The sequence below is a fragment of the Contarinia nasturtii genome, unplaced genomic scaffold (genome assembly GCF_009176525.2).
Source record: "Contarinia nasturtii isolate CC-2019 unplaced genomic scaffold, AAFC_CNas_1.1 Cnas_scaffold_187, whole genome shotgun sequence".
In the NCBI taxonomy this organism is placed as follows: Eukaryota; Metazoa; Arthropoda; class Insecta; order Diptera; family Cecidomyiidae; genus Contarinia; species Contarinia nasturtii.
The window spans coordinates 4530435-4544174 of record NW_022197544.1 but is presented as its reverse complement, the minus strand read 5'-3'; the positions used below and the strand labels follow the sequence as shown (position 1 = coordinate 4544174).

The following is a 13740-nucleotide window of genomic DNA, read 5'->3' as shown; positions in this document are numbered from 1 at the left end:
AGAAGACAGTGATGCACTGATTTTCTTATTTTGATTTCATAGATATTTTTAAAATAATGACATACACTTCATAATGACATCTTTTTTATTACAATTTAGCGTTAGATGAACGATGAATAAGAGTTTGAAGATGACTATCGAATCAAATAAAATGTTATTTTAGAATAAAAACCAAATGACATTTTTTGAATTTATTTAATCATTTTAGATTTTGACATTTTGTGTTTTAAAAAAAGAGTTGATTCAATGATGGAATTTATTTTGTTTTATCACGGAAAATAATCAAGGTAAGAGACGTCTGTTCTTTGGGAATTTCAACAAATGATTCCTTAAAAGAAAACAGTTTAAAAAAAACATTATTTAATTTATTCGAATTTTTTCGTTCACTTTTTTACCTAATTCACAAAATTGAAAGCAAATAATTTTTTGAAAATTAAAAAATCACTTTGATGTTATGACATTTAGCTAGATGCTGAAGTTTCTTCTTCTTCATCACACAAATCCTCGAAATCTGTTTTATAATATAAACAATTTGAATATAAATTTCTCTTGAACCAAACATACGCTTAGTCAAACATGTAAATTTAAATGCTTATTTTACCATTGAAGAAATCAGCATGGACGTCTTTCTCATTTGCAGCCAAATCCATGAGTAGTCCACTTGAACCACCAGCCTATTAAGATCGAGTGTTTTATGTTTGACATTAGAATTTGTGTCCATACATTTTATATATGTAAATAAATCCATAATTACCTCATCCAATTCCATGAATGGTCCACCGTGTTCGGGGAACATTTCATCAGCAACAATTGTTGGTTTCATTTTATTTTTTGCTTAATAAAATTTTTTTGCTTTAAGTAATTTTTAATAAAAAATAAATTGATGTGATCTTTTGTTCGATTGTTATTTCACAAGGAAAACGCGTTTTGAATCCTTGAACCTGACTTCACTTGACTGTGCGAAGAAGTAATTTGTGCATAGAAAATGAAAATGAATCTACGATTCGATATGAGCTCAATTGTTCGATTTACTACTTTGACATTTGATGTCAACAAAATCATGCAACATTTTTTTTCAGTCACGATTGTTTCACGTTCTCGCGCCAATTTCAAATGTCAAAACATTCAATATGCCTGTTTTGGAGTACCGTAAAAGAATGCCAAAAAATGTGGTAAAGAGTCGTCTTAAATTTTGATTTAATTCGTTTTTAAAATCAATCGAATGTGAAATTTTCGATTATTTTATTTCGATAGTAATAATTTTACACTTGCATTGACGAAATATGCAAAATAAAATGCAACTGAAATTCAAAGCTATCAGCTTGTTTTCGGACACGTTGACTTGAAAGCTCGTGTTGTCATCATGGAACAGCCACTGCAGGCGCTGTCGTCGGTCAGCAGATTTTTTACAAATTTGTTTATGAAAGAAAAAAAGGAACGAATTTTTTTCTCATTAATGTTGATTTAATTTTCATTTTATTTCCCATCGGGGTGCCTTTTTTCTGGTTATTTTCTATATAACAAAAAAGAAAAATGCATGAAAATAGAGTTTGATGTGATGTTTTATGCCATCTGCATAACTGTAGTTGAAATGAGAAAAGAGCTGTCAATGACAAAAATATTGGTGAATATTTGCGTTTTATTCTTCATAAAGAAAATAGAATCCAATACACATTCATCATCAAACGCACGCTCATTTAGTATCTATATGTATACACATGTAGTTTTATTGTATGGAACAGTTGTACAAACACACGCACATACACTCATGTGCACACATACATAAAAAAATGCACAATTCATGCGAACAAGCCTTTAACACACAACTCGCTCACACTGTGTTGAACACAAGCAGTAAAAATATATGAGAGAAAAATAGATAGATTTTTTTCCGTCTTTCTTTCGCTCGTCACATTCATGCAGACGCAAATAAATATACACACCACCGAGTGAGCGAGAAGTAGAAGAAGAAAAAGAAGAGTAGAAGAGAAAGAAAAAGAAGAAGAAGAAGAAAAAAAAAGAATTGTGCAAAATGTCGTAAACTTCTAAATGGTACCAAAATCGAATATCCCAGCGAAAAGCGAAGCAAACAATCAAGAAAGAGACAAATGCAATACAGTGAATCGAAAAAAAATGTGTTTTTTATATGCTTGCACACTTTAAAAATGTGAAGCCAACAAAGAAAAAAAAAACAAACTTAAAAGAAAATTGTAAATGTAAATTTAGTTTTTGATTACAAGAAAAAGAAGAAGAAGAAAATGTAATATGTATTGTGTATACTTTGGTTGAAGTGCGAACTAAAAGTGCTTGCTTTTGATGTGAAACTTGCTGTTGATGTTGAAAAATTAAAGGATTCCATTTTTTTAGTCGTCGTACGACGTTAAATGTTCGGTTTGATAATATATGCGGTTTATTTGGTTTATTTTTTTTGAAATATCGAACATGTCATTTTAAAAAAGAAATAGAAATAAAACGGAAAAGAGAGTAAAAAAAGAAGATAAATTCAAGTGTAATGTCTGTATATCAAATGTTTTGATTGTGAATACGTTGAATTCGACAGAATTTACAATTTTATTATTCGGAACAACAACAGTACCAGCATTTAAAATACACACACGCACGAATATTTGTATAAATATTAAAAGATAGAGAATTGCATTTCAGTTTCATGTTAATATGAAAAGCAAAGGAACAAAAACAACAACAGAAAAAACCACAACTTTCGCAAAAGCAACAAATACAACAATTTGGAATTTATATTCACGAGTGTGAAGTTTAAGGTGCAGTTGGTGTTTGATTCAATGTTAGTTACAATTTTAATTTTAATCAAAACCACAAATTTATAAATATCATTTTGTCGTGATTTTTTCGCTTTATTATTGGAATGGAAAAAGTGTCAAAAAAATGGCATACAAACGATGCACATGTGTCGAAAATGTTTCTTTGTTTTGGATATTCATTTTGGCATTTGTGTTTGTAATGTGTATGAACGAAGACAAAAAAATAAATAAATGGCAACAAAATGACGTCGAAATTCGGTCTAATGAATGAAGGTGTCATTGGTGCAATACACGGATGTTTTGAACTATTGTTCTGATTTTTTTTAGTTTTTGTTAAAGTGTTTGCTTTAGATGAGATTCGCCACTCTAAAGCAAAGAAAAATTTATATATTGAAATGTCGGCATTTTATAATTCAAGTTTGAATATGATGTATGCATAAAATTAACTCATGTACCAAATTGATTGGCCTTGAATTCTATTTTATTACATGTGTTAAATGTACGGTCTTTCACCAACAGTCGCGTATACAATCGCGAGAGGAAAGAAGCAAAGCCATTCAATAAATAATAAATGGGTTCATTCGCGGCAACGACCAAAAGAAATGGAAAGTTTTTTTTTCCTTCTACATCGGTTATTTTGTCTTCGTTCAACCACTCTCAGACTCTCTTCGCGATATAATCGAAATGAAAAAAAAAATCACAAAAAAAATCAACACACATAATACGTCTTTTGCTTTGCATTTGGTGCCCATGCCACACACGTATAGTTACAAATACACGCATACACTTATATATTGAGAAAGAGACCCAAACAAACACACATTTGATGTTTGGTCAGTGGACACAAAAATAAATGAATGCATTTGAAATTCAGCTCGAACAACAACGAAAACTTAGAGAGAAACGAGTGCATAGTGAAAACGGAAACAAATCAAATATGTAAATGCTTTGTCAAGAGATAGAAATGAGAAAAAAAATACAATTCAAAATTGCGATACATCCTTGTAATAAAATGAGATATTTTGAACAAAAAACGAACGACATGCTATTTTAATCATAGTAGTTGCGATGACCACCTAGTTCAGGATGGCCATTTTAAAGAAGTAATAACGATTGTTCAAATAAGCCACTTTTACGTCCGACACTGTATGTGTATGTATGTATGTGACACAAAGAAGATAGATGAAGTACTTTTTTGAAACAATTTCACCGGTTCATTTTGTATAATATTTTTTTTATTGCTTGCAAATATTTTGTTCTCTGTGTTTCACTTTCGCGAATGCACAATACACACCGATGACCCAACGCACTTGAATGCAATGCATTCTGTGTGAATGTATGTGTGTGTGTGTGTATGCAAGCAAAACTTTTGGTCTGTTTATTTATCATTATTCTTCATGTATTGTTCCTCTTTCGCGCTTTGCCTCTCTTTGTTTCGGCAATTCAATTAACAATACTGAACGCAGCAAGCAATTTATTTTATGGAATTTGGTTCAATAATGCAACGTCTCATGAGAATAAATTTAATATATAGCTTCAATTGAAATGGTGCTATGTGCTCAATCGATAATGACAACTTAATTCCAACAAATAATATGAAACGTTTTTCAATTTCAGTCCACAAGGAAATTATAAACACTTGAATTCTGTAATGAAAATGAAGCAAGCAAAACTAATATTTATTAAACTTTGTGTATTAGGTTTTATATTTAAACTGGAAAGTTTTAATTAAACGAAACCGGTGCAGAAATGATATCGATCAAAATATGTCAATTTTTCAACACAATAACATTTTATAGATACAATGCTATGGCTTCTTCAATTTAATATTTATTTGATTTGTGAATTATTTATCATTTGATGGTTTTTTTTCTTTAAATATAAACAGATAAACAATTTTAAATGAGCAACGTATTATAATAATTATCGTTACATTTCAATGCGATTGAATCAGTTTGAACGTAAATCATTTTTAATCAAATGAAATAAATAAAATCGGTTTAAAAAAAGAGGGCGGAATTATGATGCAATTCGATTCAAAGTCTGGTATATTGTTATGCTTTTTTTAAAGCAACTAATTGAGAACGAGAAATAGTATAAAATAATGACAATTCACATAGAAATTTATGAAAGTCAATTGTTTCGCATCGAAATAGCAAGGCAGCAATGACTGCCAACGATTTGTAATTTGTGTTCGGTTTAGGAACCTACACACAATTTTTCTGTGTATAATTTATTGAACATTTTACAATTAACGAATGAAATTTACGCCAATTTAAGAAACGAATGCAAGAATCCTTTCTTTATAAACAATGACAGAGAAATGTTAGAATAAATTTCAAATTTACTGTGATTTTTGAATTGGATTTGAGATTTTAAATGAAGAAAAAACTTTCCTTTGGCGAAATTTAATTTAAAAATAAAATAAAAATCATTGCAAAACGCATCGTTGCCAAAATAGCATAAAAATTGAGGACAACTACAAACACACACGTTGTATCCGTGCAGATCATTTTCGACATATGGTTATTTTTCATGTCACTGATTTTATTTGATGAAATAATCGTTTTTAAAAATAAAATTAAATGTAAATTTTTTTGATTTTAGAATTTGGATCGAAACAAAAACAAATCCATCATGGAATGTGATGTGATACCGACCTCACCGCAAGAGGTCGATCCTCTGGGTACGGTTGAACATTGTAATGGATTGGATGACAATTCGCAATCATTAAATGCAACAATGTTACAAAGTGCCGACGATGTGAATACATCGTCCAAAACTAGGAAAATCATAAATATTACACCGACCAAAAGTCGGAAAGTGTTAACAATAAGATCATCGACATCACCTCATGTTTCACATACAACAACTGTTACAGATTCAAATCAATCTTATGGAAGTGTAAGTGTATGATGAATGTCATGTTTTTGTTTCGTCTTCAATTGTATTTTTCATTTTTCATTTTATACAGAGACAACAACAAAAGCTGGCACAAGCCAAAAAAAGTGATGAACACCAGGCGTCAACCATGCGTGAGGTGTTAGCATCAATTCCCGGCTTTAGTATTAAACCGAGACGTCGAACAAATAAGAAAATGTCAACAGCGGCTCAAATTGAGCAAACTCGCGAAGGTTGCATTGATTTAGAAACACCTGACTCGATATTGGTCAGTTTCAATTTACGTGATCTATTGAATAAGGATACATTTAGCGCTCTACCACCGCTTTATCAATATAAATTAGTTCAACTGTTGCCGCGCGTTGACCGTCCGGTGATCGATAACGAAACGGAAACTATAAGACTGAACTCGTCTAGTTTAACAAATGAATTTTTCACGCGTGCATGTTTAGAATGGAAAGAACGTTTAGCCGATGGTGAATTTACACCTGAAAATCAACTAAAATTACGTACCGAAGCCGAAAAGGAGAAAATCAAATTGGATCCATGGAAATTAAAGCATTTTGAACCAATTTGGGGTACAAAAAGTACCAAAACAAAATTAACCAATCGCATTGGCTCGAATCGAAGTGCGAGTGCGGCACATAAAAATCATGCAATGGTCACAACAACAAAAACCACAACAACCACAAATAATACGTCGTCATCGTCATCGTCATCATCGTCGTCGTCGTCGGTGACAGAGACAACGGCTACGGCAAAAGAAACAGTGACAATATTCGATAAGATACCGACCGATGTTAAGCTTAAACGAGTGCCACAGTCACCACCACCAACAACAACAACAACACAATTAACGGTGAAAAATTCAGAGATGAAAAATAATAAAAATGATCTTACACTTCGATCTCGACCGGTAGCCAGCAACTACCAAACAGTCCAACAAACAAGCTCCACAGATAATAAACAAACCAATTCAACGGTTGAACAATCACATTCGGACCGGCCTTCGCTTAAAACAACCATCAGTTTCAAAACGATACGGGAATCACAACAGGTTTGTTTTCAATTATCGTTTGCAAATCAAGAGCGGCTGAAGTTCGTTTCGATACAAAACGATTGATAATGGTTTTGCGTAAATGAAAGAAGCCATTTCTTTTTAAATTGAATTTTGATTTTAATCAAAAACTTGATATTGATGTATAAAAAATTATTTCATTCTATCAACCAGCAATCGCAAGAAATTCCAGTAACGTCGGTGTCGAATAATTATACAACAAGCAGTGGTCGCATAGTTAAAAATCCAAATAACTATCCAATTATTGGTACAAATACTTTACAAGCACAAAAGAGAGTTCGCATTGGTGCTGTAACACGTTCATTAATATCAACATCGACATCAAATTTAAATAATTCGATAAAAGTTAGCGAGAATCATAGTCAAACCAGTGTTAAACCATCGAATTCAATACAAAATTCAGAAAAACTCACAACGGTCAAAGTGATTGGTCCAACGATCATGCCAATTACGACAACAATTAAATCGGAACACTTTACAAAGGTATAGCGAAAGCATTCACTCTTTAACCAATATTAAAGTACAAACAAAAATTGAATAAAAATCAAAATTATCAATCGAATAATAAAATTATCAATTGAATTTTTCAGAATTTGTCAAATTCACTAACATCGGACATGTTATCAACGCGAACAAAAATAATTAAGGATAGTGATGAAAGTACGAGCGATCGAACAATATATAAAATCATAAATAAGCCATTTAATCGTAATGAAAGTGGTTCATTATCGAATTATCCGGACATCGAGATTATACGAAGGGATGAAAATGCCGTTGGAAAATCAATACCACACGATATACCGGCCGATATTGAATTAATTCCAATGTCATCATCATCCGATCATACGTCAACATTTGGTAAACGGTCTGCAACTCGATCATTTAGTCCGGAAAATATTGCTAGTAAATTGACCAAATTAAATGATTACACTGCGCTCGTTTCGAGTAGCAATGAAACGCCGAAAATGTCCAATGCCATCACAATGTCTGCGATCAATTTGACAATGTTACGTGAATCTCAACAGCGAACGCAGGTAACGAGATACATTCACATTTTAAAATAAGACCTCTATTTATGTATACGTTTATGAATTGATCAATGACCATTGAATTTTTAGTTGCAGCAACAGCCTGTTGAAACTAGTATAAGTATACATGCACACACCATGACGAATCCCAAATTCACTAGATCTGATAGAAGTGACAATTTAAAACATTCTATTTCCATCTCAACCATTAAAGCACCTACTATAGATACAAGAATACCAATTGATCCAATGTAAGTACAAATTATCCAGACTCAACAATTTAACGAAACGGACATTTAATTTCAATCAATTGTTTTCGTTCACAGTGAAGAAGACCAAGTTCTGATCACACATACTGATTCAATTGAAGATAGTATGATCGATGGTGTTGAAGAAATTATTGAAGAGAATCCTCGTCATTCGCCGTCTATAATTGTTATTTCGGTAATGGGTGTTCATTTCTTTTTGTTACTTTTGATGATGGTTTTTTTAATCAATTCTTTGTTGTTTTGGTGTATTAAAGGATGATCGAGATGATCCAGATGGACCAATAGAAAAGGATGCTAATGATTTGATTGAAGATCAATCGGATGCCGTCTATGATTATCAATTGGATATCGATTGTAACGAAATGCCAATAACGATTGATGAACTATCGATGGGTGTAAACAATGTTGCCGAATTGGGAATTGATTCTGGTAGTTTTAATGACACGTTTTGCCCAATGTTGTTTCAACACTTATATATTTCATTTTGTTTAGCTGACGATACCGAAAACTTGGATTTGCCTTCAGATGATATAAATCAATGTTTGATTGGAAATCAAATCATTGAAACCACTATAAATGATGATGACAAACAGTCGACATCATCGCCGGAGGTAAATTTCGTATTACACACGATTTGAGTTTAAATAATAAAATTTAAAAATGTATGCCATTTGTATTTTAGCATCATTGGGATTTCGATAATAAAGCTAATATTCTTGATGCTGGTGCCGATGGTAATAGTTTGATGATCGGAAGCAGCATGACTATTTGTGATGAAAGTAGCGGTGAAAATAGTGCCGACACAAATGTTGAAGAGCTTGAGCCAACCATTCAAAGCTTAGATCTTGATGAAAGGTTCAACGATGCACAAAGTTATGTGATTGAATCGGGTGAAATCAGCAGTGATGGTGGAGGTACAGAAGATACATTTGTTTTTGAACAATAATCATTGCTTCAAACGCTTTAAATTATCATTACTTTAATTGGTGTCATTGTATGGTTTTTCAGCATTTGATACTGTTCCTGGAAATGTGCCTGTTACAATGGCGATTGTCAATCCAACGGATACTGAGGTTAGAATTTACATTTTTATATTGACCTATTTTCACAAAAGAACTGATAATTTCCATTTTGAAAACAGGTAATACCGATGCAAGAAATGCTTATTGGAAATGAATGGATTGATCATACGGTAATTTAAAAGATAATTTCATTTCATTGACTGTTTGGATAAGCCACAAATCATTTTATTCGTAGCAAATACAACCAACCGCTGCCGAACTATCGGAACTGCAACAGTCGACATCAGATCAACGACATTCACAGCAAACATATCAAAAGATGCAACAACAACTGATTTCAAAACACAAACCAATGATTCTTACGAATGCACAGCAAGTAAGTGTAACAAAATAAAAACTAGCCCCCGCCGGAAACCATTAAAAATGTTTAAAAATAAAATAGGTGAAATTGGAAATGGATGCATCGATGGCACCCGAAATGGAAGTGTCGAGTACAGTAATTAGCGGTAATTCAAATAATTCCAGCGATAGTGATCATAGTAATGAGATGCCAACAATTGCCACCGTTTCTGCTGTTAGTATGAATTCATCTGTTGCAAATGTGCATCCGAGTAATGATAATCAGTTCGAAGTAAGCAATTATTTGAAAGTTTTCAAAACTGAATTATTAATTTGTTGCCATTGATATATTACAGCATACATTGGTGTGTGTTCCGACAATGGTCATTCCAAATTCGATAATACATCAAACGCAAAGCCAACAATCCGGTTCATCGTTTCAACTTGCATTGGCATCGTCAAGTGGCAATACATTTACCACAATTCGTGATGGTGTTAAAACAACCATTGCCAAACCGGCGACCATTCAACAGCAACAACTGCAACAGAGCCTTAATAAAATGCAAGGCATCGTTTTTAATTGCAATACAATTCCATTGAATCAGTCACAATTGCAAGCAAAACTACAAAGACAATCATCACAATCGAATATAAGCAATACAATAAATCCAATAACACCACGAACAATTCAACGTACGCACAAAATACAACTGACGCAGGCGCCTCCACCGAACATTATCCAACAAGGCGAAAAGTGAGTGATTTTTTTGTATTTTGGAAATAATTTAAATAAGATGAATTCGGTTCGCATTAAAAAAAACCAATTCTTTGATATACAGGGTCCAAACCACTACTCGGTATCAGATACCAATTTCGCAACGACAAATTATAACAGCACACCAGCTACAACAACAACAAATCAAACCACAACAGCAACCACAACAACAACAGCAGCAGCAACAGCAACAGCAACATCAATCAATTCAACAAACAATTGCGAATCTCAATGCACGAGACAATGGATGTAAGTGATGATAATATTATGTTTGCTTGGTAACAATCAATAAAAACCGATATTTTTTTCTTTATTTGCGATGATTAGCAGTGGCGGTAGCAACAGCATCAACATTAACACTGGCTACAACAGCAGCTACGAAAGCTATAGCCACCGCAACTAAACGTGGACGTGGCAGTCGTACAACAAACGATCGACCGCCACCCGGTGCTGTCAATTTAGAACGAAGCTATGAAATATGCCGTGCCGTTATACAAAATAGCCCGAATCGTCATCAATTGAAAGCACAACTACGACCGCCTCCATCGATGCTTGCGAAAAATGTACAAATCACGAGCTCAGCCACCACACAAGGCACCACCGTCACAAAATTCGTTAAGAAAATGCCCGACGAACAAACAGCCGTCAAAACAAATAAAGTTATGTTTAAGGTGAGCCATATCATATCAATATTGAAGTCGAACATTTTAAAATTTCAAGAAAAATATTCACATTACATTTATTATTCAACAATAAATAGACAACAAATGGTCCGCCACGCATTGCATTTCCAAAGAAAACAACATTTATTCAACGTCAGCCATCACCTGTTTTAGTGCGGCATGTGTTTGCCCAGCAAAATCAACAGCAACAACAGGTAACGTTGGATTTTTTTGTATTAGTCTGTATCCAATAAGTATCTCTATCTAATGAATTGTATATCGTTTACAGAAACAACAACAGCAAACCACATATCAGCACATTCTGAACAGCAGTGATAATTCGAATAGTAGCAGTGCAAGCAGTGTTGCAAGTGGAAGCACAAGTTCAGCGCCAAACGGCCAATATATTCTGGTTCAGCGAGCTGGTGTTATTGCTGGCAGTAGTCATTCAGCTCCAAGAGCATCAAGCGCACCACCGGCACAGAATCAAGTAAGTTTTCGTTTCAATTCCAAATATGCTTTCGGTATTTGCTTTTTGTGTGGAATATTTATCGGTGATTAGATTTGAAATTGTGATTCGTTTTAATTAAAACAATTTTTAATTGAATCTGAACTTCAGCAAAAGCAAGGCGATAGTTGGAAAACAGCCAACCGCATGAAAAGGAAGAGTTTTTAATTAAATTCGGTCCTTTGATAAACGGTGCACTTTTTTCCATTGCCTTAATGCATGCATGTTTCATACATCATTCGAATCAACTTTTGCTGACAGTTTAAGTTTGATTCTACTTTATTTCTTGAATGTTCTTACACCTTACCTCTCTGAATTTGTATTCACTTACCTTGAGCTAATACGACTTTTTTCTTCAAAAAAAAATATATCTTACCATTAAAAATGTGAAAGTATCTCTATAACCATAGGTACGAACGTAATCGAAAAAAATTCGAAATTGAAGAAGTGTTAAAAAAAATGATGTAGAAAATAATCAAAAATTTAGATTCTAAGCGGTTGCGTTCGTACTCATGCTAAAAGCACTTTCAAATTTGCATGCCAACATTTACTGTATTTCCCTTTGTTTTGTTTTTTTTTTTTATTTATTTTATCTTGCATCCCTTACGGCCCTCGTATTTATGTGTTGTTATACGTGTTTGCGTAAAATTTACAATTTCCATCCAAATCAATGGTTTGGCTCTGTAACAAAAAAATATCGAAATAATAATGCACATATACAGATTCAAGGTGGAACAAGTGCTATACCAATCAGCATACGCGGGCGACCAGCATCAGTCGACGTTGATCCGCAAAATGTTACTCTTTCGGATGTGCAACAAATAGTCGCTACAAATTCAACAGCAGCCCAAACGATTGCCCACAGAAAAATCACCAATCAGAGTAAATATCCAACAGATCGAAACAAAAACCACACAAATTTCATCCAAACATTCCAATATTCAATCGAATCTCATTTATTTTCAGGTATAATATATAGTGACATAAGAGTTGAGCCGACACTTCAAAATTATGCGTTAAGTGTTGAAAATACACCACCGAATTGTGCTTGTTCGTTAAATGCAATGGTTATATGTCAGCAGTGCGGTGCATTTTGTCATGACGATTGTATTGGTGCATCAAAATTGTGTGTTTCTTGTATAATAAGATGAACAACATTATGTAGCGGGATCAAAATCAAATCATCAAACGATTACACTTGCAGAGTGGTTATTTTGATGTAAATCAACACACACACACATACACACACACAAAACACAAATTGTGAATGAATTTAATGAAAATCCATAGCGATACACTTTTATTTTCAATTGTAATGAAACAAAAAATAATGATCTTTCTTTAATTTTATTTGTAATAATGAATGCCATACACACACGCACACACACACACACATACCTAAACTTACGATCCCGAAGCCATATAACTATGTAAGGTCGCGTATTATGTGCACGCTGTGGTTAAAGATCACATAATACCGCATCAAATCGTTATACCACGATTTGAATCTTTTTTGTTTAAAAATCGAGTGGAATGGAAGAAATGCATTGTAAAAAAAAGAATCGTCTCAAAATTGATGTGAGGTGCGTGTGTTTAAGTGTGGCCCTTAACACGATTGAACAGAATAACAATAAGGAATGAGAGAAAAAGAAAACAAACAGTGATGTTTTTTTAAGGAGAAGTTTGTTTCCATTTCAAATCGAAAGTTTATATTGAATAACTTTTAAATAAATGAACAACAAATAATGATGATGATCGATAAAAAAAAACAAATGTCTTATTTACTGTTATTGAAAAAAAAAGAAAACAATCACACAATTTTTAATGCATATTTATTGTTGTACAAAAAGGAAAAGCAAGAAAAATTATTCGATTATGACGAATTCGTTCGAGTATTTAAAATGAAAATAAAAGAGCATTTGAGAAAAGAAGTAATACTATGAATAAGAATGCATTAAATTGCCCGTTTTTTTGCTAAGTAAAAAATTCAATTGTACAGTTTGCACATAACACACATACACAGATACAGATAAACTGATAACAACTCATATGATTAATGATTGCAGATTTCTCGCTCTGGCATTATAATCTAAAACTAAAACAGATAAATATTTAATTTACAAAGTGAGCGCGTACGCATGCCCCTTGTGTTCTTATTATTTTTTTCTTCATTCATTCAATTTATTTCACATTTTCTGTCTTAAAAAGAAATAGCTTAGTTTTTTTTTTGTGGTCACGATGCAAGTGAACGGAGTTTTCGTTGTGCTCGTTTTCCGGACCATGGCAATGAATATAAAAGGATTATTATTAATGCGATTAGGTCTATACACAACCATACACCACCATATTTTCTACACATTATGAGAAAATCTTCGATT

At 32.9% G+C, this 13740-nt stretch overlaps 2 protein-coding genes across 5 annotated transcripts; one reads left to right on the top strand and one right to left on the bottom strand.

Moving 5' to 3' along the window:
- Positions 1 to 176: 176 nt before the first annotated feature.
- LOC116336781 (COP9 signalosome complex subunit 9) lies at positions 177 to 1983 on the bottom strand (the record flags this gene model as incomplete). Its single annotated transcript, XM_031760901.1, has 5 exons — positions 177 to 328; positions 396 to 511; positions 602 to 674; positions 755 to 834; positions 1914 to 1983. Coding segments are annotated over 4 exons (273 nt in total), but the record flags the coding sequence as incomplete, so codon positions are not given.
- On the top strand, positions 1891 to 13096 carry LOC116352254 (polycomb protein Asx). 4 transcript variants are annotated; one of them, XR_004202277.1, is made up of 21 exons: positions 1891 to 2803; positions 5388 to 5684; positions 5755 to 6738; positions 6913 to 7242; positions 7350 to 7793; positions 7878 to 8038; positions 8114 to 8231; positions 8311 to 8485; positions 8549 to 8667; positions 8739 to 8970; positions 9065 to 9129; positions 9198 to 9248; positions 9314 to 9454; positions 9521 to 9709; positions 9774 to 10171; positions 10257 to 10441; positions 10520 to 10863; positions 10953 to 11069; positions 11144 to 11344; positions 12092 to 12244; positions 12329 to 12443. XR_004202277.1 is itself a non-coding variant. In XM_031784702.1 (21 exons), the coding sequence occupies exons 2-21, from the start codon at positions 5418 to 5420 to the stop codon at positions 12511 to 12513; spliced, it is 4863 nt and encodes a 1620-aa protein (XP_031640562.1). In that variant the 5' UTR covers positions 1892 to 2803; positions 5388 to 5417; the 3' UTR covers positions 12514 to 13096. The 4 variants fall into 4 exon arrangements, 3 of the variants coding, with proteins under 3 accessions (XP_031640562.1, XP_031640561.1, XP_031640560.1); XM_031784702.1 differs by having other exon boundaries at positions 1892 to 2803; positions 10523 to 10863; positions 12085 to 12244; positions 12329 to 13096; XM_031784701.1 differs by having other exon boundaries at positions 1893 to 2780; positions 12085 to 12244; positions 12329 to 13096.
- The last annotated feature ends 644 nt before the right edge of the window (positions 13097 to 13740 follow it).